Here is a 23333-nt window from a genome sequence, read left to right on the forward strand (position 1 = left end):
TGGCGGGATTTTAAAATTCACTCCTTAATAAAATTGTTCAATTCTCATTTCCTTTTTTCTTACCGGAAAATCAATCGATCATTAATCTTAGTTAAATTTAATAATTTAGTTTTAATGAAATGACTAACAATATTGAATTTCAGTTAATAGCATTTATTCATATACATATGGATTACATTAGTTATACAAAACAATGATCGCTTCGAAGCGTGAATATTTGTTGCGTATTCTGTCGGAAAGTGCTCAGAACAAACGGAAGCTGCTGGGAAAGGCAGTGATCATCATACGGTTGATGACAGTACGGATGTGCTCGTGACCCAGGGCGCCGTTGATGGCGGCCAGCTCCACGAAGTGATCGCGGGTTCGCTTCTCCTCGATTAGCTTAACCACATACTTGTACATGCGACCGTAGTGGCCATGGGCATAGGCGTGCCACAGAGCGAACTGGATGGCCTTGGAGTCGTTGGCGTCCACGAACTTGATAATCTCGGTATACAGCTCGTTGATCTCAGCCAGGCTATCCTTGATACAGTCGTCTAATACAGCCAGCTTTGCCACAGCAATGCCCTTCTTGCTTAGCGCCTCAATGAGAGTGTTTTTCTGTTTGTCCATGTTGCTAAAGAAGAAAAGAATTCATTTCTGACTGGAATGCCTAACCCAATTAAACAACATACGTCTTTATCTTGGCTGCATCGGCACGAGTGTCGTTCTTCAGACCGTAGTAGGAGAGCAGTGCCTCGGAATCGGTCTCCTGGATCACCTTGTCGGCCAGCTTAACAATTCGCTCCAGGGCGCTTCGTACTTTCTTTTGATCCTCCTTTTGCTTGTCGGCGCTCTCGCCTGCCTCTGGTGGCGATGTCTTTTGAGCATTGACGAAAGTCAGCGGCAGTTGCGACTTCAGCTGATTGGACTCGATGTTCTGGATAAGTAGCAGGTTTGCCTGCAAATGCTTGGGATGGGCAGCGACTACATCATTATAGATTTTCTCTGCCATTTCCAGTTCTGTAAGAGGATCGTATGTTAAACTAATCAGAAAATAGTGCTCTATTTTTTAAAATCCTACCACACTTGACAATCTGCGAACATTGAAAGTCGCGAAAACTTTCGGCATAATCGTCGGCATTGGCCTTGCCCTTTTTGGGTGAGGCGGGACTCCCACTGCTGTCCACAGGCGGGTCGTTCTGAACAGAAATTCCATCGCCGGCCGCAGGATTGGTCACTGAGGTGGCCGCTTGTGGAGTCGCCGGAGCTTTCGGTTTTGCGCCATTAGCAGTGGTGACAGCAGCTGCCGTAGCTGTGGATCCTGCAGCGCTGGAACCGTTGCTCGAGCCATTCGTGTGTGACTTTTTCTCAGCGGGATTGAGGATGTAAGTAAATGGATGCTGAGCCACTCGCCGTCCGACCTCATCTTGCGGGAATACCAGATTGCCGCTCAGCCAGGCGCATTGAGCGGGCAGATTGGCCTTGGTAAGTCGCTCTTGGGTAATAGGAGCGATATAAAGCACCCGAGTGGACAGCCTTAGCGGACTCGAGACGTATTTACGACCTCCCACTATGCACTGATTGTAGTTCTCATAGAAATCAAGGGTGAGGGGGCTAGTCAGCTTGAATGAGGCCACCAGATTTGCCTCCGAGATCTTCTCCAGCAGGTCGCGCTTCTCGTGACGCACCTGCAGTCTGATTGTGTATTCGCCCTTATCGAGCTTTGTGAAGGAAGTGTGGGAGTGAGCATCGCCGGTGGCCACCAGGGCCTTGTTTGCATCAAAAAGCATCCACATCTGTGACTCAAACTCCGCTTCATACAACAAGTCGTTAAAGATCGGTGCGTATATCGACACATCTGCGGCCTTGGCCACGTTCAAGTTAAAGGCCAGCAGGTTCTGATACACCTGACGTCCATCTGGGATGACGTCTCGTGTGGCGCTTAGCGGCGAGATCTTGGCCTCGGTCGGTTTTAGCACCACTTCGGCATTCTTTAGCTGTAGCTGGGGCTGCACATCCTCGGCAACCAGGGCCTCAATCTCCAGCTTATGAATTCCCCTGCCCGCATGCATGACGTCTACAAAACAATGGTTTCTTTAGTTCAACAAAAGCTATTACCATTTTACAAATGACTCACAGGCATTGGGATTGTGCGCTTCCACGCCACGGAAACGCAAGCTGTACTTCAGGTGACTCTGGCCGTAGTTGGACCAGTACTTGGCAATGCATAGCTCCAGAATCCTGCCAGACTGTCATACAAATGTGGGTTTTAATCAGTATAATGACTTGGAAAGGTTTCAATCGATTTACCAACCTTAACTTTAAAAGCCATTATAGATTCGTTTTCCGAGCCAACCGATACGATCTTCATGGTCTCAAGCTTACGACAGGATTGCTTGGGAAGAAGTTGGTTCGTGTGTACAAAGAACTTTCCAATGTCCTCGCCACGATTGGGATCGGTTATACGCATACGCAACTCTGCATAAGGATGAAGTGTGACTCACTTTGTGAACATATTTCAGGGAATAACACTCACCCGCCCAAGTAGCACGTTCTGGCACCAGGATGAAGTCTCTTTGAATGGTGTTTGGCTGAAACTCCACGCTGTTGTCTCCCTTGGAAGAGGCGGGTTCGAAGACGGGCGTGTTCTGATCCGACTCCAGCACATGGGGCTGCACCACCGTGACAGGAATCTCAAAGAGAGAACCCTTCTGTACGCAGTCAGTGTCATAAGCCCGAATCCTGGATAAATTTTTATAAATGCGATTAGAAGGGGAAGCGTTTTTGGCTCAAGAGTCCCTTACACAGCGCTGTGAACGCCTGGCTGGAGTCCAGTGGGATCGACGCGCACGGCAATGGAGCGGGTGCCATAGCTGAGATCCAAGAAAGCTCCACACTGCACCCACGGCTGCGAGGCAATCAGATTTAGCCGTACATTGAAGTTAAACTTGTCCTTGGGATCTGTAAAATTGGAACGGTAAGAGCTGGAATTGGGTCTCTATAGTCTCTACTCACCCGCCTCCTTGTCATTGTAGAAGATGGGCTCTATATAAACGTTGTAATCGATGGAGTTACGCTGCACGCCCTGACGCAAATGAATGCCCTTGTCTGCGTTGTTGCCCACGCGCACGGAGAACCTATAAGATTAAAACGAAAGAAATTTATTATTTGGTTGGAATTTTACAAGATTGCTTTGACAATTGTTTACTATTCGGTCATCTTAACGATATACCTACTAAATTATAAAACAAGTTAGCCCTTACTCAGCTAGTGTGAATGCGAACGCGAAATTTAATCGTTTTTTGTTTAGAGATCCTGAGATCTGGCGTTCCACAGCACTCACCTGAGCATATTATCCTTGGACTGGCGGTGCTCCGTCAAATGCTCGAATGCCTTCTCGACATTGAGCAAGCCATGGCCCTGAGCAAAGGGATCTACATAGCCCAGTTTGGTGGCAGTGACGCTGATCGCTCGCTTAATACTGTACGGCGAATACTCGATGTTCTGTTGCTTCAGACCGGAGATGAGCAGCGCCACTGCGCCGGCGACGTGAGGTGCCGCCATGCTGGTACCGTTCATCAGCTGGGACTTGCTCATAGTAAACTGTGGCACGGACGCAATGGCTCCGCCCGGAGCGCATACGGTAACGCCTTGACCTCCGTCGATGCAGGGATCTCGCGATGTCCAGGTGTACACGTTCCCGGGCAGCTTTTCTCGCATCGCATACTCGGCCTCCATCATTTGGGGTGATACGTACGCGCCCACGCCGATCAAACTGGGCTGGCTGATGTCCGGCGGAGTTCCCACAGTACAAAGTGCCGGACCATGGTTGCCGGCCGATGCCACCCACACCACGCCATACTTGTTGACAACCTCGTTCATGAGCTCCCCAATGCGGCTGCAAGAGATTAGAGATATAGATTAGGTATTTTTTCATGAATTTTGATGGTTATCAGTTAGGTGTGTGTCGGCTGGAACGTGTCGAAGACAAGAGGATTGGACTGTGTGAATATTTGGATTTCTCATGAAATTTACCTAGACGCACACATCTTTCTTCTGCGACGCATTTCATCCGACCCAGACCCTGACCCAGACACACTAAAAGACATCACCAACTTTGGGATTAGTTCCGCCGGCCTTTCGCACTTGCTTACCCGGAATTTGACCAATTGGCATGCTCGCCATAGCTCATGTTGATCACATCGATGCGTCTGCCATCGCGACATAGTTCCATCACCTTAGTCATGGCACGCACTAGTGCCGTGCCGGTCTCCATAGACCCAAGTCGACCATCACCGATGGTCATAGAAACGATCTTAGCATTCGGCGCCACGCCATCCACGTCCCGGGAGCTATGGTTGCCGCTGGCAATAGACGATACGTGGGTGCCGTGGGGTGAGCTCATGCCGACCACCTCCAGTACGTTGCCCTCGTCGTGGACGTTTACCGATATGGAAAGAAAGTCGTCCACATTGCGGGTCTCGTGCGTGCGGGAATACTCGCCAATGCGCAGAGCCTGATCCAGATCGCCCTGCTCCGTGGTGTCGACGATTGTCAGCCATCCGTCGGCCGTGGGAAAAAGGATGCAATCGTAGGAGGTCTTAATGTCGCCGTACACCTTCTCGTAGCTATTCAACATCTCTAGCTCAAAGTCTAGATTCTCTTTCAATATCTTCTTGTCCCAGGGCAGTTTTGAGGCTTCTCCTGCAAAGATACATATGTTGTTGGTAATTTTGCCTCAAGTAATCAATCACTTAGCTCACCTGGATTTTGTGACTCAAATTCAACAATCTTGCGACTGGCGTTTGCAGTGGCCGTCTTGTGCGGCTTGTCCCAGTGCTTCAGCTTGGCCTGGGCCACAATGTTGTTCCGCACCTTGGAGGGCAACAAATCGCTGAAGCTCTTGAGGCCTACCCGCACCGCCTTCTCCGGATCTGTGTTCAGAGCCATCAGCTCCGGACTCAGCTTGAGCGAGTTTCCGGACAGGCCCTTAATGTTGCCGTTCTCGTCCGGCGTCACCTTCTTCTTCATGTCCACGTCGCCGCATCCGGAACAGTCGTACCGCTCTATTACTTTAACGGTCTTTCCATCGCACAGCGTCTGTTGCGTAGGAGCAGATTGAAATTGGATCGGTTATAATGAGAAACGGGAGTAAGAAGCAGTCGTGACACAGTAGAAGGATTAAATCGTAATAGAATAGGTAAGACGAAATATTGTAAATATTGGAAGAATAACTGTACAAGTTCTTTGTAACCGGTATAGAGAGTGCGAAAAAGTGCCAACTCACCTCCAGTCCCGTTGCCCGGGGATCGACGCCGGAATCGAAGATGGCTATGGTGACGTCGCGTCCATCGTACTCCGGGTACTTCTGCAGAAAGTTCAGGACTCCCGTCTCCGCCTTGGGCACCAGTGCGCCCGTGGGAAATGACTCGACAATACCGCTGGTGGCCATCCTGCTCTCCGCTGATTTGTCGCTCTGCTCTTTGTTGGTAGTCTTCTTGCTGCTATTGCTGCGCTCAGAACTCTCTGCGAATTCCTTCGTAGCTGTTCAATGAAGAATCGGATTGGTAAGACCGAGATCTGAGTGCAAAAAAATGGTCCAGCTGGATGTACGAAAAGTGCATTGGGAAAAATACCAACCCGAATAGAGCGTAAAACGGTCACGCAGCTTTACACTGGAATTTGTTTTCTATATACTTTCGAGCTTTGAAATTGATTATAAACATTGCGTACATTTATCAGCTCTACTAGATATATCAGATCTATTTACAAATTATTTAAGCCAACTATTGGTCAAAAACTATTTTCAAATCAACATTGACGTTTTTCTAAACGCAGTAGCAGAATAGAATTCAGTCACCGTTACTTTCTTATCGTTACTGGCCCACCTCTAGTTCAACATTCAAGTTTTTGGTATATTTTGTAAGGCTACCTGTATATTGGAACGGACTATCCACGGTCACACTGGGTGTCGTCTTGCAGTAAATATCATAACAATCTATTTCCATTGACAATATGTGGTTCGAAATCCTACCTGGTGCGGTGATCATCACCACGCTCCTCTCGGTGCCCATATACGCCATGTACGGCCTGGACAAGCTGATGATCGGCAATGTGAGTCCCACGCTGGCCTTCTGGCCCAGCAGCCCGAAATTCTTATATAACCGCAGCTGTTTGTGCACCAATCGGAATCTGTTAAACATTATTTAACCGCCTGCTTTTCGCAACGAGTTCGACGGAACACTACGGAGTTACTAATTGTTTGCTAATCGTTTGCTCAACAGGCTTTCCGGCGCAACATGGACGAGCGTTTCAGCCGAGTTATGTACCAGCGCGATTTCCGACTGACCGACAATCCCTACAAGATGAACGTAAGTGTTGTGCTATAGTCTGGCCTGCCTACAACTGATTTTTGTGCGGCAGGCCAACCATCACGTTTTTACCCTATTTTTGGCAGCAGTTTTGTTATCTCACAGCACGCACTTCATTATTATGCACGCTCATTTTGGTTTCGTTGTTTATGTTTTTCTCTGAAGTATGTTAAATAGATTGTTTTTGGTGTTATGAACTAGCTTTCTTCACTAATAAAATATTAGTTTTAAAGTTTTCTATATTATAAGGTAATTGCATTTAAAATCTTAGTTTTCTTGGTTAATTTCGTTTTTATTGTTTATTGATCATTGGTGGCGGTAGTTAATGTTACTTTATTTCCTACGAATTCATACCATCCATTTTTTTACGCTTATTCGAAGAGTTATAAGCTTAAATCATTTACAAAAAACCGAACCAATCTTCTTGCAGGGTCTGGATGCCATACCGGATGAGAAAACGAACTAATTTTAATTAAGTAAAGTTTTCCGTTTAAGCTTAAGTGCAAAAGTGAATAAACGAAACGTGCAGTTCGGAAGTGATAGTTGAAATGGTCGTTTTTGGTTTTTCCTGTAGTTCCTTACAGATTTTTTTTTGCTGCCTCAGGTGTAAAGCTTCTTTCTCTATAGGGTCTTGAACAAATTCCCGATGAAGAGGTGAAGAAGGAGGAGAAGGACCCCAATGAGGACAGCGATGATCCCGCAATCGTGAAGAAGCGGGAGAAAGAGCGGAAGCTAAGGGAGAAACAGCTGAAGAAGGAGGAAAAGCTCAGGGAGAAACAGCTGAAGGAGGAGGAGAAGCAGAAGAAAAATTAATATCAATAAAAACAAACATTTCGCCAGTGGAGCTCTCAAGCCGAGCACAGGACTTTCGGCCGCCTTTGCCGCGCATTTAGCAACCCTGTGCTCGTGACAGGAAACCACCCCTAAGGGAGAAGTACGGGTGGCGAAACATCCCGTCGTCAGCTTTGTGTGGTATTCGGTGAAAAGGCGTCGTCGAGCTGTGTGCGCGGAAATAAACAAATATTCTGCCGACTTACTTCGAGCTTACTTCTTAAAATCTATTTTAAAATTCGGGTAGATTGAATATTGTGGTGTAAGGCGGTAAAATGCCTTAGTTTATGAGTGCTCGCAAGGATTTTGCTTGGAAACGGTTCGCTAAACAAGGCATATACATAAAACACAGCCATGGCTGCCGGGCAATGGGTGGGGGTGGTTGAGCGGGTGCTCCGGGGAATGGTGCTGAAATGGGGGGCCAATTTGGCTGTCCTGGGGCTGTGCGTGTTTCTCTTTGCCAGCGCCACGCACGCGAACTCCCTGAACGCCATCGAGGAGCCCGTCACCCGGCGACACCACCAGCGGCATCACGAGCGCGAGCGGGAGGAGAACGGCTACTGCGCCCCGTACAGCGGCAAGGTGTGCAAGGAATACCTCACCGGCCAGGTGTGGTACAGTCTGGAGGATCCCACTGGCGGGTGGAAGAACGAGCAGGTGACCACGGCGCTCTGGGACGAGCTTATCTCCGATCTTACGGGTCTGTGTCGCGAAGCAGCCGAGGTGAGTTTCGATTGATACATCTAGAGATCCCATCTCATCCCATTAATCTCTTTTCGCTACAGAAAATGCTCTGCGCCTATGCGTTTCCCAACTGCCACATGGAGGGCGGTCGAGCGGTGAAGGCTCCTCTCTGCTTCGAGGATTGCCAGGCCACGCATCTCCAGTTCTGCTACAACGACTGGGTGCTCATCGAGGAGAAGAAGGAGCGAAATATGTTCATCAAGAGCCGCGGCCACTTCCGGCTACCCAACTGCTCCTCCTTGCCGCACTACAACGCTTCCATGCGGCGACCCAACTGCTCCTACATCGGTCTCACCGAACTCAAGGAGTCCGAAGTGAGCTGTAAGTCTTCATTATCACAAACCCTCAAGAAGGTCTTTCTGATGCTAGAATCCCTTTTCTTCACAGACGATTGCCGCAATGGAAACGGACGCTTCTACATGGGCACAATGAACGTGTCCAAGTCGGGCATTCCCTGCCAGCGCTGGGACACTCAGTACCCGCACAAGCACTTCCAGCCACCACTGGTCTTCCATCAGCTCCTGGAGGGCGAAAACTACTGCCGGAATGCTGGCGGTGAGGAGCCGCATCCCTGGTGCTACACTGTGGATGAATCAGTGCGCTGGCAGCACTGCGATATACCCATGTGTCGTAAGATCATAAAATTTTTTCCTCTTTTACTTTTTGTAATTCACCCACTTCTGTTTTAGCGGATTATGTGGACCCCAATGCTGTCGATTTGAACACGCCCATCAAGATGGAGAAGTTCTTCACGCCATCGATGATCTTTCTCTTGGCTGGAATAGGTTTCGTGGCCATTGTGACCCTGCACTTGATGATATTGCTAGTCTATAAGTTGTCCAAGCACAAGGATTACTCTCAGCCTGCGGGAGCAGCCACTGCCGAATGCAGTGTTTCCATGCGTGGAGGAGGAGATTGTGGCGGCAATCTGAACACCAGTAGAGAAACCCTCGGAGGCAATGGAAACACGAACACCTTGGCAAAATGGGGCACCATCAGGAGCACGGCCACAATACACAGCAATTGCGTGGCCCTTACTACGGTGACCAATGTGTCTGATGCGAAGGGCACGAAACCGAATGCACGCCTGGAGAAGTTGGAGTACCCACGCGGGGATATAGTGTATGTGAGATCATTGGGTCAAGGAGCCTTCGGTCGCGTCTTCCAGGCCAGGGCTCCTGGACTTGTTCCCGATCAGGAAGATCTACTAGTCGCTGTTAAGATGCTAAAGGACGACGCCAGCGACCAGATGCAGATGGATTTCGAGCGCGAGGCCTGTTTGCTGGCCGAGTTCGATCATCCCAATATCGTGAGGCTGCTGGGGGTGTGCGCCTTGGGCAGACCCATGTGCCTGCTCTTCGAGTACATGGCTCCTGGCGATCTAAGCGAGTTCTTGCGCGCCTGCTCCCCATATGCCACACACCAGGCGCCGACACAGGATCGTCTGCAGTTGAACGAGCTACATCTGCTGCAGATGGCGGCCAACATTGCAGCGGGCATGCTGTATCTTTCGGAGAGAAAATTCGTCCACCGGGATTTGGCCACCAGGAATTGCCTGATCAACGAGCACATGGCGGTAAAGATCGCCGACTTTGGGCTCTCGCACAAGATCTATTTGCAGGACTATTACAAAGGCGATGAGAACGACTTCATCCCGATCCGCTGGATGCCACTTGAGAGCATACTGTACAACAAGTTCTCGCTTGAGTCGGATGTGTGGGCATACGGCATCTGTCTGTGGGAGGTCTTCTCCTTCGCCTTGCAGCCCTACTTTGGGTTAACCCACGAGGAGGTGATCAAATACATCAAGGAGGGCAACGTACTCGGCTGTCCGGACAACACGCCGCTCTCCGTCTACGCGCTGATGCGTCGCTGCTGGAACCGCAAGCCCAGTGAGCGACCTGGCTTCGCCGAGATCAACCACTGCATCCAGCACAGCATCGCCGAGAGCGAGTGCAAGGCAATGCTCTAGGGGATTGCCGGAGAAGTGAATGAAATAATCCTTGTCGAACAGAACGATCGTCCGTTGTCCTTGGGGGCAAGCAATAGAAGCGCATGAATACGCCAGGTTGGGTGGAAAAACAATAGAAGGGAATGCCATCATCTTAACACTTGATAATAAGCTTTTGGATCTTTAGTTGTGTATCTCAGCATTGCCGCTTTTGGTTTAGGTCATATAAAATAGTTCTGAATTGCATAAAGGTGGCATTCCTTGACTATCTTTTTTGAGTCTCCCCAGCTCTTATGCATATTGAATTCAATTTTGCACAAGGTGAGATCAGAGGGGCATCTGGTTTGTGATTAAGTTAGTATAAATGACAACTCCATATCTTTAAGAGATAGCTCCGTTACCAAGTCTTTCATTCGATGCTTCCTCACATAACTTTCTTTAATCGATACAGAAACTATTTTGATACACTTATACCCTCTGATCTCTCGATCTCGATCGAATAGTCTGCCACAACGAACGCATCATCAACGTCTCGTATCCATATCTAGTCTGTAGATTAAGTTTATATATATATGCGCATATGTAGATTGCATTTTAATGGGAATATTTTTGACTAGGCTTAAGCACTGCCATCGCAGTCGCACTCCACAAAGATCGCTGATCACTGATCGCTGATCACTGGGTGGACAAACAGGAACCAGACACCGGAGACCATCAAAACAATAAGTTAAATGAGATATGGAATATTTAGAGAACTGTCTACAGCCCGAATTTCTGGGTAACTTTACATAATCTTTGTAACTAAAGCAACGTGTTGATTGTAATTTGTATAAATAAACCATCTATAACCGTATCATATCAGCAGTAGTAGTAATTATAATAGTAATTATCGTAGTAGCAGCGATTATAGGTTGCGGGATAGGGTACGGGAAGAGGAACCGGAAGAACTCCCGCGTATCCAGCGTAGCCGCCATATCGGGCATATCCGCCATATCCGCCATATCCTCCATAGCCTCGAAAGCCGCCTCCTCTAAAGCCTCCGCGGCCTGGTCCACCGAAACCGCCACGACCGAATCCTGGACCACGTCCTCCAAAGCCGCCTCTTCCAAAACCACCTCTTCCTCCTCCGAATCCGCCTCCGCGGCCGCCACCTCCGAAACCTCCAGCATGACCGCCTCCTCCGTGTCCTCCTCCGCCTCCACCTCCTCTCGCATCGGACATATGTGCCTGGGCCACAAGGAAAATCAGACAAAACAAAATCCACAGTCGGGACATCTTATCCGGCCAGAACCTTTTCAATCCGTTGGTAAATCACGACTAAGTTCCGATGACTGGGAAATTCTATTTATTGCAAATTAATTAGGACACCCGCGTTAATTGGCAATGCGGGCATGAGTTCATATATTGAAAACCTCGATCGAGTTACTCTTGTTTTTTGTTTCTGTATTTGCGTTGCTTCGCCTCTCTCCGCCGATTCACACTCCTCGATATCACAGCAGCCTAATTGATTAGGCATCAAATGTAATTTGTTCCTTAACCGAATGAACTTAAACATATAGATGGGGGATGAGACGCTGGAGGAGCTTCCTACAGCGCCTCGGGGCATTGTTTGTTTTTGCTGATGATGAGCCTTTCCGGATCCAGAGAGAGCCGCTTCAACACGTCGTACACTTTGGATCGGATATCCACCTCGAAGTCCCGATCACGTCCAAGAATCCAGATCTGATCGGAGTGACCCAGTGAGCCAATGCTGCCGCAGGACCACAAGATGGCGAAGTTCTCGTAGTCTGTGTATAGCACCTGGTACTTTCCGGAACCTGGCAGTAGTCGGGCAATCACGTCCGGAAATCGGGTGGTAAACTAGGAAAAAGGAATTGTGTATATTGTGTGTTGTTAATATTATTTATTGTAGATACCTTAAAATCCATGATGGAGGATCGGCTGTTTTCTGGTGTTGCATAGCCAATGTTCACATTCGGATTACCAGTTCTAAAAAGGACAAACACTTCTAACACACAATATATATTATTAGATTATTTAATCATACATGCGATTAATGTTTTTAATGGCCACAGCCAGCTTGAAATTGGAAAACTTCGATTGTTCGCCCTTGTTGTACGGCTCAAACTGAAAGGTGGTGCATCCGGAGGCGATTTCCGGAAGGTAAAAAGAGCGCTCTACCTCGTACCAGTGTCCAAGGACCTACAAGATAATGACATTACATAAAATAGATATTTTTACTTCCTTTTCAACATGTTCTTAAGTTCTTAAGTAAGTTGTTTCAGTGAATGGAAATTCTTCTACATATTCCAATTACTTCATTAAATCTGAAGGGTTTTATTGGAAGTAGAATCACCTGATAACCATCAGTCTGAAAGCCAAAACCTTTGTCACGCAGCGTTTCTCTCGGCCAAGAAACACTTAACTGGGTTACTAATCAAAATGCCACTTAGCGCAAACAATGCGTAAAACGTAAACATTTTTGAAACTGGTTATAGACTCGGTTGTGGCTGCTGGTCATTGAGAAGAGCCGCTCTTTTGGCCGCTGCTCATCTTGCAGTTCAAAGTCGGCGGTGGGCGCCGCATCGCATTAAAGAGCCACTGCTGGCCAGTCGAGGTCTTTGCCCCGGGTCAAAAGTGCGTTTAGGGGGCGGGGCCGGTGGCAAATGGCTTAATTTACGCCTGTCAACAACTCAATTGGATGATGTGCCATTTGGAAGTGGAAGTGGAAGTGGAGAGGAGGTCGCTAGACCCACATAATGTGAGTGACAATGCCTCCACCTCAACCGGGCAATTATGGTGCATTATCTTTTATGCAAATCAAGGCTCAATCAATTTAATTTGAGCTGCTTAAGTGATTGTTCCAATTTTCTATCCATGATCTCGACAGTGTATCTAAGCGAACAGTCGTCGGCTTTTATAGCTTAAAACAACTACGTGCATTTATGAGTACTAAACAAAGTCCATTTATGGATTCTCAGAAATACTTTGAAACAATCTTTTTACAGCCACCTGAAACCAATTTTCTAATTTTCTCTTTCGAAAAACATTAGTTTCACATTTGTGATGTCATATCGGTGGTTTGGCAAGATGATTCCATAATTACTTGATTGAAATATTGGCTGTAATAGCGAAATGTTCGCACCAGGAATGTTCCACTGTAGTGCACTTTGTTGTCCTTGGCGTGCCCATGTCTCAGCATTGGTACTGGTTGATTTACTTCTTTATAAAATAAGTGGCTTGTTTACCATCAGCAGGCCATAAAGCTTTTGTGCCGCTCGCCTCCTTCTGTAAAACTGGTTTGCATTTTACACGGCGGATCGGATTTGGTGGCCTTAAAATGGTTCAAGTTCATCATCTGCACAATCCCCAAGATGTAAAGAGGGGTCTTCGTCTGCGCCAGACGCCTTGTGCCAATTAATCGAAGATGTGACACGTTTAAGACGATGGCAAATAGACAGGCGATGAGTGGCCAGTTATACAATGCATCTCGTTGTTGTAAGGACAAACAGTTCTCATATATTCATACTCATAGTTATTTTCATACTCATAAATTCTTTGTAATCTTATAACTGGTGTTACTCAGTGGGTCAATAGACACAGATCTTTAGTAACAGGTTTGAAAGGTGGTTTAATAAAGCCAATTGCAAATATGTATATATAGACTGCAAACAAATGTCTGTATGAATATTTACAACACCCAAACAGGCTGTTAATAAAATAGCGATCGAAATATGTAGCAATTTTAGTTAGAGTTTGTAGAGTATGTATGAGAAAACCAGCAACTAACTTACCCGACTCATGTTAAACTTTGGCATCGATGGATAATTCGGGCAACGTCCAAATCCGTAGGCATCTGTCCCAGCAAATGTCACTAATAGCACTCCGGACAACAGCCAAACCCTCGAGCCAAGTGGCTGGCCACTCATCATGGTTGCTTCTGATAGTTCACTTTGAATATTTGGCACTTTAGGCGGCAGAATCGGCACTCCAGCACCTAACTAAACTGTGTGGAATTCGAAATCAGGCAATTTCCATTGAACTCGACCGTTTTAACTTGGCTGTGCACAAAGCGGTGATTTCCGATACGACGGGTTCACTTGGCCAACGAACTATGGATCGTCATGAACCAACTACATATACATTTCCTCAAAGGTACACCATGTCCGTCCATTAGTATTCCGGATGGGATGTGTGCGATAATGGAACGTGCTGGCTACCGGCTTAGTGGAGCAAGCCGGACCGAATTGGTAGGTCCCGCAAAGAAGAAGAAGTAAAGTGATGTGATGTGAGGTGAAGTGAAGTGAAAACCACTAACTGGGTTGGCGCGGCGCCGTGTTTATTATTGATATTTATTTTGGTTTTTGGCTCGTGCCCGGCCAGCGAGTTACGTAAAAGAAAAGCCAACGTCAAAATGCAGCTCGAAAACTGGTTGCTCCACCGATTTTCGCACACACCAAGAGATACTTATTGCGCATTGCAAAAAGCGGGTAAAAGCGAAAATACCTAATCGAGGAAATACTGCGCTGGGATGCATCAATTGTGTCATGGAGTTAGTCGGGTGCATTGCTCGATTTATCTGCGAAAGTGGGCATGGTGTAGACATGGTAGCTTCATTCGAGCGCATCAAGTTCAAGAGAAATAGGAAGTGGCTTTTCTTTGCGCTATTTCGGTTTGCCATTATCGCATGGGCAATGCTAACTATAACTATTTGATTGATAGATAGTGATGTGAAAGGTACTTTGATTGGTAGCTACATAGTATAGTTCATCAGTATCAGTTGGCAATTATTTAATAATATTGTAATTTAAGACGAAATGGAACTTGATAAAAATGATTATGTATATTTTAAATACAATCGTGACTTTGAAAGAAGTATTTCCTTGGGTCTAATTGAATAGTGATATAGGTAAATAGTAAATAATTATATGAAATGCAATAGAATTTACTATATATTAAAACAAGGACATTTGCAAGGAAGAGTGAATACTTGTACCTAGACTAGATCGCGACACATAGCGTAAATTGTTGTATCTAGACTACCAGCCAGGTACACCCAAATATACACTTCCCATCACTGCCAATAGAAAAAAGTGTTAATTTCACAGAAAACGACAGCCGCAAGTGGCTGAAAATAAACCAAGGCAATTGCAAAATACTCTTGTTGTCCAGCTGATTTCACTTTGTGCACATACAAGTATCCGTTTCGATTCGCGTGTAATGTGATAAAGTTTTCTTGCAAAATGCAGAACTAACTATATCTCTTTGTTTACATCGGCTTTTTGCGGTGTTCTTTGTCTTCTCGCGGTTTTTATCTCGCGAACTCGAATTTCAGATGGCGCCAGTAACGCGGCTCATTCACATCGGTTGACCGATCGCAGCAGCAGTTCAATGGAAACTGAATGGATCGGCGGTTTGAATTGAATTCGATTTCGTTATTTCCCACCGCACGGTCACACTGCGATCGCTGCTCTGCCTATCGATATAAAATAGTAATCGATCATATATTTGAAATGATAACTAGAAAAGAACCGTTACGTAGCAAGTTTATTTGAGTTCAGTATCATAAAAATATTGATAAAATCTAGGTAATTTTTAATAAAAATTTAAAATCTGTTGTAACTTGTTGTATTTTGTTGTTAGCGAGTCAGCTCGGTGGGACAGGTCAGTGGGACACGTCAGCGGAACAGGTCGGTGGGTCAGATCGGCGGGACAGGTCGGTGGGGCAGGTGGGCGGGACAGGTCGACAGGACCAGGTTTTTGAATAACAAAAAATAAATAAAAACGTCCCCTAGTTCCATATTCCACTGTTCCTCCATCGCCGCCAATTTGGCGCACATCTTAAAGATATCCGCGTATTGGTATTTTTTAGTACATTCGTTCATCCATCTGTTTCGGCGGATATTTCACGCATTTTGCCTATAGTTAACTGAGTTTTGTGGTGAGTGCTCGATTTAAATGGATATTTAATGTAAGAGAATGTTGGAGAAGGGCGTGGTTGCACATTTTTCGCCCACTGGCAATTAGCCTATGTCAGCATACACACCCAATTGAAAAGATTTCCGTACCGTATGGTCGAATGCTTCAATTCTACATATGTATGGGGCATACCCGCGATAAGAAAGCGTCGGCTAGATGACACATAACTTCAGGGAATTAAGGCGGTTTCAATTGATTTTTCACAGAAAGGGCACGGAACCAGACTGTCAAAATGGTGGCCATCCAATTGTTCAACGAAATCGGCAGTATTTTCCGAAACGTAAGTTTGCATTCGCCTTTTTCACCACATTTAGCTTACTCCAGTTTCTACTCCTTCCACAGACCCCCACGTTTGCTCTCGTCTTGGAGACCCTACTGCTCATAACCGTGATTTGGTTGCTGCTCCACAGACGAGGAGGAGGTCGTCGCCGACAGCTGACCAAGGAGGAGGAAGACCGAATAATCGCCGACTATGAACCAGAGCCCTTGGTGGCCGACACCGATCCCAATCATCCCCTGCTGCACACCCGCGTTGTGCAGTCCAGGGTGGGCAAGCGCATCCAGGTCGATGGACACGACTGCCTAAATCTTGGCTCTCACAACTATCTTGGCTTCCTCGAGGACCAGGAGATACTGGAGGAGGCCTGCAAGTCGCTGCGCAAGTACGGAGTTGGATCTTGCGGACCTCGGGGCTTCTACGGCACTATGGACGTGCATCTGGACCTGGAGGATCGTATTGCCAAGTTCATGGGCCTGGAGGAGGCCATTGTCTATTCCTACGGCTTCTCGACCGTGGCCAGTGCCATTCCGGCGTATGCCAAACGTGGCGACCTTATCTTTGTGTAGGATTGTCTACTTCACCTACTCAGATTGGCGACTAATTACTTGTTATTTGTAGGGATGAGGCTGTCAACTTTGCCATTCAGAAGGGTCTGGATGCTTCACGAAGCACAATCGTTTTCTTTAAGCACAATGACGTTGAGGATCTAGAACGTCTGCTGATTGAGCAAGAAAAACGAGACCAGAAAAATCCGAAAAAGGCGGCTAAGACACGTCGCTTCCTCGTCGCCGAGGGTATCTATATGAATACGGGCGAGATTTGCCCACTTCCCGACCTGGTGGCCTTGCGTCAGAAGTACAAGCTGCGTTTGTTCATCGACGAAAGCATCTCCTTTGGCACATTGGGCCAGGGTGGTCACGGAGTTACGGAGCACTTTAATGTCGATGTAGGTGGTAAACCGGAAAGAAAAACTAAAATTATAACTGGTATTTTTCTTTTAGCGTGATGAAGTCGATCTGATATCGGCCGGCATGGAGGGTTCGATGGCAACAGTCGGTGGCTTCTGTGTTGGCTCGCACTTCATAGCCGAGCACCAGCGCCTCTCTGGCTTGGGCTACATCTTCTCGGCCTCGCTGCCGCCCATGCTCACCCAGGCGGCTATTTCAGCGTTGGATCGTTTCGAACGAGAACCACAAATCTTCGAGCAGCTGCAGGCAAAGTCTAAGACGTTGCACCAGAAGTTTTTGCGATTCAGCAAGCTAACCCTGCGCGGCGATGAGGTGTCACCAGTGAAGCACTTGTATCTTGCCCAGCCCGCCGAGAACTTTGACAAGGAACTGAAACTTCTAACAGAGCTGGCTGATAAGGTAGGCATTTTATTTCCCCATGCAATTATGAAAACTATACATTTCTACTCACTTTTCCCAGTGCATTGCTCGTGGAGTGGCTGTGGTACAGGCTGCCTACCTGCAGAACAGGGAACGCCAACCAGTCCGTCCCAGCATTCGCATTGCTGTCAACCGTTTGCTGGAGAGTTCGGAAATAGACAATGCGTTTGAGGTCATCGAGAGTGTTTCCAGCTCCGTCCTATAAGCCTTGTTGTTGGAAAGGAATGATCTTCTTTCGACAATGGCCTTGCTGTTAAGTTTTAAGGCCTGCTGGCCCCATCATTTTTTCATCACTTCTTCACGACCAGTCCAGTATGAATTGTTTAAGTTAATAGCTAGCCTTGCACTTGCTCTTTGCACTTTGTTGCATTGCATTTTAATGAAAAATTTTAAGTCTAGGAAAACTTTCAAAGATTACACGTTATAGATAACAGAGCTGGTTAAATAAAACTATTAAGTTTATTTGGTAGTTACGTGCCCTTTTATTGGTGTTTCTTATCGCCTGCGCAATCGCAAACGTTTTTGAATATCCCGATAAAGATAAGGGTAATATTATGTGGCATTTGTTGTAAAATTTACAAGAACAACTTCCACAAAGAAACATTCATTATTTATTTATGTTTTTCTTGCATGACAATTAAGATACACATCACACGCTTAATAATAACTAATATGTGGAATAAGCCAGATGGAATGGAAATGCTTTGAAACGATTTGATTGCCAGTGGAGCAGAGCTGTTTCCGAGTGGCGACCTAATCTGTGAGCAATAATCATAACCCTTCGACTTTCAAACCCATGTTTGTGCATTCGATTCACTGATGAACTTGACAACGACGACCCCAAATCATGATGTTGTGCACATAGCGCTCTGATTTCGATGCCGATATGCCAGCCGGCAATCAGCGCCAATTGAGCGTATACGTACTATGAACTTGGGTGCGGTGCTATCAGTGCGAATACGCAACATTTGGCGACAAAAACATGCAATTACAGCAATTTTCGCTATGTTGTTTACATACGCGAATGGCGGGCGCAAAAGGCAAAGCTGCAAAAACAGCTGATCGCAAGCGAAAGCTTTCCGTGCGCAGCGGAGCTTTTGAGTTGGCCGGCAGCTGATAAATGAGCACAGTTGTCGCTCGTCGGTCAACAGGCAAACAAATCAGCAGCGTCTTCGCCAACGCCGCCTTCTTCAGTTCCCACCGTTCAACCGAGACACCTCTCGGGGATTCATTCTCCTCCGCTATGGCCGAGGCTAAGGACATCGAGAAGCTGTTCGAGACGGACGGCTACTTGCGGCCGTTTGAGCATGAGATCCGTCGCCGGTGAGTTAAGATCCCTCCCCGGATGTACAATACATACATCAATACATAGATGTGTGCATAGTTAGATGTACATCAGGTAACCCAAGGTTGGCGCCGGCTTTATGCGCTCCATGCTGATAAGGGAGTGCGGCGTAACCATAGAGGGCAATCGCTGACCGGGGCGCGTAGCCCGGAATTCGTAACCAATGCTGCAGCCGTATCATGCAGTTGGAAAAACTGCGTTCGCAATGTCGAATGAAGGTCGCCGGTGTTTGCCGCCCCGCCCTCTGCGTGTGTGTTGGTTGGCCAGTGCGGTGCCGTGTGTGTTTGTCAAAACGAAATTTTAAATAATATGTTCGCTGCGTGCTGCCGGCGTGTTTGGGGCATGGATGTTCTTGGCCTTGGTGGCATTTTCCGGATTTCCCCAAGTTGTGCCGGCGATATTTCTATTTTGGCATTACTGCAAATCGAAACATTTTGGCTGGTCTTCCGTTCTTGCGCCTTTTGTTTTGGTCTCTTTTATCGGGCGATTGTGATTGCCTTTTAGAATTTTTTTTGTTTACATTTTTAGCCGATTAAAATAAATAAATAGCCACTAAAATAAATTCTTAGTGCAGTGAAAAAAATTAATTATATTTCTAATAGAATTTTACAAATTCGAAAATATTTAAATTCTATTTATTTAATTAAAACAAAATCCATTAAACTAGAAAACAATTTGGCAATGACACGATCTGACCCACGATTTTCGTTATCGGATTTATAAACCTAATGAGAATATGCGAACAAAAATTGAAAAATCCATTAATAATCCATTAATAATAAAAAATATTTCAGAGACTGCCTTACATCATTATATATTAGCTAATATCTAAAAACAGCTCTTAATTAGAATTCACTGAAACGCATCCATTAGACGTCGATTCCATCCTGTTGGTCCTACAAATAATTATTGCAATTATTTCTCCGCAGTCATGGCGTGCTCGAGGATTGGCTGAATAAGATAAACCAAAGCGAGGGCGGACTGGATGGCTTTTCGACGGCTTACAAGCACTACGGACTTCACTTCCAGCCGGATAATTCGGTGATTGCCCGCGAGTGGGCACCTGGAGCCAGAGATGTCTATCTCACGGGTGACTTCAGTGAGTAATCCATCCTTCAATACGAATTGATCTAGTCTAACCGATTGCTACAACCCCACAGACAACTGGCACTGGGAATCGCATCCATTTAAAAAGCTCGACTTTGGCAAGTGGGAGCTACACCTGCCCCCCAACGAGGACGGCAGTCCGGCCATCAAGCACTTGAGCGAAATTAAGATTATAATTCGCAACCATTCCGGTCAATTGCTGGACCGCCTGTCGCCCTGGGCCAAGTACGTGGTGCAGCCGCCCAAGTCGGCCAATCAGGGGGTCAACTACAAGCAGTACGTGTGGGAGCCACCGTCCTACGAGCGCTACCAACGCCAGCATCCGGGTCCGCCAAGACCCAAGTCGCTCAGGATCTACGAGTGCCACGTGGGTATCGCCTCCCAGGAGCCGCGGGTCGGCAGCTACGACGAGTTCGCCGATCGCATCGTGCCGCGCATCAAGCGTCAGGGCTATAATTGCATCCAGGTTATGGCCATCATGGAGCACGCCTACTACGCCAGTTTTGGCTATCAAGTGACCAGCTTCTATGCGGCCTCCAGCCGTTATGGCAACCCGGAGCAGCTGAAGCGCATGATCGACGTGGCACACTCGCACGGCCTGTTCGTTCTGCTCGATGTGGTCCACTCGCATGCCTCCAAGAACGTTCAGGACGGTCTGAACCAGTTCGATGGCACCAACAGTTGCTTCTTCCACGACGGAGCCCGTGGCGAGCACTCGCTGTGGGACAGTCGTCTCTTCAACTACGTGGAGTACGAGGTGCTGCGTTTCTTGCTATCCAACCTGCGTTGGTGGCACGACGAGTACAACTTCGATGGCTATCGCTTCGACGGAGTGACCTCTATGCTATACCATTCCCGTGGCATTGGGGAGGGCTTCAGCGGCGATTACAACGAGTACTTTGGCCTGAATGTCGACACGGATGCCCTCAATTATCTGGGACTGGCCAATCATCTGCTGCACACCATAGATTCGAGGATTATCACCATTGCAGAGGTAAGCTATCCGTTGGTTTTGTTTCTTTCGAAGTAGACAAGACAGTTTTCTTAATTCCCCAGGATGTTTCTGGAATGCCTACCTTGTGTCGCCCCGTATCAGAGGGTGGTATCGGTTTCGACTACCGCTTGGGTATGGCCATCCCAGACAAGTGGATCGAACTGCTGAAGGAGCAGAGTGACGATGAGTGGGACATGGGCAACTTGGTGCACACGCTGACCAACCGTCGCTGGATGGAGAACACAGTGGCCTACGCAGAGTCCCACGATCAAGCGCTAGTGGGCGACAAGACGATCGCCTTCTGGCTGATGGACAAGGAGATGTATACGCACATGTCGACGTTGTCGGACTCCTCAGTGATCATCGACCGAGGACTGGCGCTGCACAAGATGATTCGTCTGATCACGCACGCCCTGGGAGGCGAGGCGTACCTGAACTTTATGGGCAACGAGTTCGGACATCCAGAATGGCTGGACTTCCCACGCGTTGGCAACAACGATTCGTATCACTATGCTCGCCGGCAATGGAATCTTGTGGACGACGATCTGCTGAAGTACAAGTACCTCAACGAATTCGATCGAGCCATGAATGAGGCCGAGGAGCGCTACGGCTGGCTGCATTCCGGACCCGCTTGGGTCAGCTGGAAGCACGAGGGCGACAAGATAATCGCTTTCGAGCGTGCCGGCCTGGTGTTCGTTTTCAACTTCCATCCACAGCAGAGTTTCACCGGATACCGTGTGGGCACCAACTGGGCGGGCACCTACCAGGCGGTGCTCTCCTCAGACGATCCTCTCTTCGGCGGCCACAACCGCATCGATGCCAACTGCAAACATCCCTCCAATCCGGAGGGCTACGCCGGGCGCTCCAATTTCATTGAGGTCTACACACCATCACGCACAGCCGTGGTTTATGCCCGCGTCAGTGACTAGCTAGTCAGACGCAATTAACCGGATCTGACCGGATCTATAAAAATGTTAATGCCTAAACGAATTTCACATTTAGTTATAGTGATTGTTAATGTTACGAATCGGGATGCCATCATTAAAATATATGCTCACTGAGGTATAGTTTTCTAAAATGGTATTTTTTATGGTATAACCATACATTAAATGAATAATATAAAATTTATATGTAGTTAGTAAACTGGGAAGTAGTCTCGGCAATTGATTATCTCTTATCATCGGCTGCCATTACTCATTATTCTTGATTTAACAAATGCTCATTGATTCCATATCCAGGATTTAGGCATTTCCATATTAATTTGATATTAAATGGTGGTTAGATGATATATAACCACAACCAAGATATTGATACATTTCTGCAGTCAGAGTCATTGAATTTTAGGGATTTGGGCTTGCTTTCATTGGCCAATAACAAAGTTATTATAAGCTATATAACAAAGTTAAAATCACTTACAAATCTCGATTTTTATCACCCAAATTTTAATACAATATATGGTATTTGTTGAACAATGACAAGCGCTTGTGCCTGGTTATTGAAGTGGAACAAATTAACTTTTGATAATTAAACCCTTACACACAAAATTAAAACCGCATTAGAATATTGGGATCGAATTCGAACACAGGTTCTTTTCCTATGTTTCCTGAGTAACATGCATTCCATTCATCTACTTTTATTCGGCAGTTACCTATTCTGGAGTGTCGTGAGTGAGATGCTGTTCCACTATATACTCCTTGCAACCCATCTATCTATATGTATGACATTTTCCAGCTAAGTGAACCCAACATCGTCTACAAACTGAAAAATATCGAGTGCTCCACAGTGCCTGGATTCTCCGCGAATGCTTCGTGTCATATAAGAGCAATAAATTGGAACAAGGCGGTGGCTGAAATGGATGTTTATCTGCTGAGGCCTTTGTACAATATAACAGTGAGTTTTGCGGACTTACTTCCTCATCTGATTACTCCACTAATCAGATAATCTTTAGATTCGATTTCAGATCCTCAAGAAGGACTACAGCAACAAGTTTCAGCCGTTCCTCGTAGACGTCGTGATAAACATGTGCGATGCATTATCCAGGCGTAGCTTTATACCATATGGCTTGATCATCCTGAAAATTGCCAGGACGTTCTCGAACTTTAATCACTCCTGTCCATATCGCGGCCATTTGATGGCACGCGGCGCCTACTTGAACGAATCCTACTTGCCCAACGTTTTTCCCCTAGGTTTCTACAAATTCAACATTACGATCATGGAAAACTACATAACTCCACCGAGCGCACATGTTGGGGGTATTATCTGGTACGTTCAGGCCATGCACGCAATCCAGCCGAAAAAGAAAACCAACAGAGACCGGGGTTTTTCCGGGGGCCAACAAAGAGAGCAGAACTAAATGAATAC

General features: G+C 46.8%; 8 protein-coding genes and 1 non-coding gene across 20 annotated transcripts, besides 1 other annotated feature; 5 read left to right on the forward strand and 4 right to left on the reverse strand.

The window, feature by feature from the left end:
• Window positions 1–134: 134 nt before the first annotated feature.
• TppII (Tripeptidyl-peptidase II) lies at window positions 135–6391 on the reverse strand. Of its 4 annotated transcripts, none has more exons than NM_165966.2 (13): window positions 6017–6391; window positions 5270–5526; window positions 4746–5082; window positions 4137–4686; window positions 3326–3880; window positions 2998–3119; window positions 2787–2943; window positions 2519–2724; window positions 2297–2460; window positions 2120–2231; window positions 1064–2059; window positions 675–1002; window positions 135–616 (listed from the first exon to the last, which is right to left on the reverse strand). In NM_165966.2, exons 1-13 carry the CDS (start codon window positions 6183–6185, stop codon window positions 244–246), a joined length of 4326 nt encoding a protein of 1441 aa, NP_725252.1. In that variant the 5' UTR covers window positions 6186–6391; the 3' UTR covers window positions 135–243. The 4 variants fall into 4 exon arrangements, with proteins under 4 accessions (NP_725252.1, NP_001286376.1, NP_001286377.1 ...); NM_001299447.1 differs by lacking the exon at window positions 6017–6391 and adding an exon at window positions 5623–5695 and having other exon boundaries at window positions 5270–5562; NM_001299448.1 differs by lacking the exon at window positions 6017–6391 and adding an exon at window positions 4018–4080 and having other exon boundaries at window positions 5270–5547.
• Window positions 3233–3265: a mobile genetic element.
• Window positions 5916–7440, forward strand: ND-MWFE (NADH dehydrogenase (ubiquinone) MWFE subunit). 2 transcript variants are annotated; one of them, NM_001103827.2, is made up of 3 exons: window positions 5916–6096; window positions 6267–6353; window positions 6981–7440. In NM_001103827.2, exons 1-3 carry the CDS (start codon window positions 5998–6000, stop codon window positions 7164–7166), a joined length of 372 nt encoding a protein of 123 aa, NP_001097297.1. In that variant the 5' UTR covers window positions 5916–5997; the 3' UTR covers window positions 7167–7440. The 2 variants fall into 2 exon arrangements, with proteins under 2 accessions (NP_001097297.1, NP_001097296.1); NM_001103826.2 differs by lacking the exon at window positions 6981–7440 and adding an exon at window positions 6784–6899.
• On the forward strand, window positions 7313–10734 carry Nrk (Neurospecific receptor kinase). The gene is made up of 4 exons (NM_057907.4): window positions 7313–7907; window positions 7970–8249; window positions 8316–8558; window positions 8618–10734. The coding sequence occupies exons 1-4, from the start codon at window positions 7539–7541 to the stop codon at window positions 9898–9900; spliced, it is 2175 nt and encodes a 724-aa protein (NP_477255.1). The 5' UTR covers window positions 7313–7538; the 3' UTR covers window positions 9901–10734.
• CG15870 (uncharacterized protein) lies at window positions 10613–11198 on the reverse strand. The gene has a single exon (NM_136997.3). It carries the CDS (start codon window positions 11091–11093, stop codon window positions 10722–10724), a length of 372 nt encoding a protein of 123 aa, NP_610841.1. The 5' UTR covers window positions 11094–11198; the 3' UTR covers window positions 10613–10721.
• Window positions 11199–11208: 10 nt separating this feature from the next.
• On the reverse strand, window positions 11209–15282 carry GLaz (Glial Lazarillo). 6 transcript variants are annotated; one of them, NM_001274011.2, is made up of 5 exons: window positions 15153–15282; window positions 13674–13885; window positions 11927–12081; window positions 11796–11868; window positions 11209–11739 (listed from the first exon to the last, which is right to left on the reverse strand). In NM_001274011.2, exons 2-5 carry the CDS (start codon window positions 13809–13811, stop codon window positions 11467–11469), a joined length of 639 nt encoding a protein of 212 aa, NP_001260940.1. In that variant the 5' UTR covers window positions 13812–13885; window positions 15153–15282; the 3' UTR covers window positions 11209–11466. The 6 variants fall into 6 exon arrangements, with proteins under 6 accessions (NP_001260940.1, NP_001260936.1, NP_523727.2 ...); NM_001274007.2 differs by having other exon boundaries at window positions 11304–11739; window positions 13674–13880; NM_079003.5 differs by having other exon boundaries at window positions 11304–11739; window positions 13674–13880; window positions 15136–15282.
• Window positions 15283–15747: 465 nt separating this feature from the next.
• Spt-I (Serine palmitoyltransferase subunit I) lies at window positions 15748–17994 on the forward strand. 3 transcript variants are annotated; one of them, NM_165967.4, is made up of 6 exons: window positions 15748–15850; window positions 16065–16138; window positions 16201–16700; window positions 16757–17084; window positions 17140–17505; window positions 17567–17994. In NM_165967.4, the coding sequence occupies exons 2-6, from the start codon at window positions 16091–16093 to the stop codon at window positions 17729–17731; spliced, it is 1407 nt and encodes a 468-aa protein (NP_725255.1). In that variant the 5' UTR covers window positions 15748–15850; window positions 16065–16090; the 3' UTR covers window positions 17732–17994. The 3 variants fall into 3 exon arrangements, with proteins under 3 accessions (NP_725255.1, NP_725256.1, NP_610842.1); NM_165968.4 differs by having other exon boundaries at window positions 15748–15820; NM_136998.2 differs by lacking the exon at window positions 15748–15850 and having other exon boundaries at window positions 16034–16138.
• Window positions 15750–17995, reverse strand: asRNA:CR45142 (antisense RNA:CR45142). The gene is made up of 2 exons (NR_124538.1): window positions 17558–17995; window positions 15750–17497 (listed from the first exon to the last, which is right to left on the reverse strand).
• Window positions 17996–18650: 655 nt separating this feature from the next.
• Window positions 18651–22046, forward strand: AGBE (1,4-Alpha-Glucan Branching Enzyme). Its single transcript, NM_176162.3, has 4 exons — window positions 18651–18849; window positions 19801–19970; window positions 20032–20972; window positions 21035–22046. Exons 1-4 carry the CDS (start codon window positions 18770–18772, stop codon window positions 21899–21901), a joined length of 2058 nt encoding a protein of 685 aa, NP_788342.1. The 5' UTR covers window positions 18651–18769; the 3' UTR covers window positions 21902–22046.
• A 598-nt stretch (window positions 22047–22644) lies between these two features.
• CG33137 (uncharacterized protein) lies at window positions 22645–23325 on the forward strand (the record flags this gene model as incomplete). Its single annotated transcript, NM_176163.3, has 2 exons — window positions 22645–22862; window positions 22921–23325. Exons 1-2 carry the CDS (start codon window positions 22686–22688, stop codon window positions 23323–23325), a joined length of 582 nt encoding a protein of 193 aa, NP_788343.3. The 5' UTR covers window positions 22645–22685.
• Window positions 23326–23333: the final 8 nt, after the last annotated feature.

The sequence above is a fragment of the Drosophila melanogaster genome, chromosome 2R (genome assembly GCF_000001215.4).
Source record: "Drosophila melanogaster chromosome 2R".
Taxonomy (NCBI): domain Eukaryota; kingdom Metazoa; phylum Arthropoda; class Insecta; order Diptera; family Drosophilidae; genus Drosophila; species Drosophila melanogaster.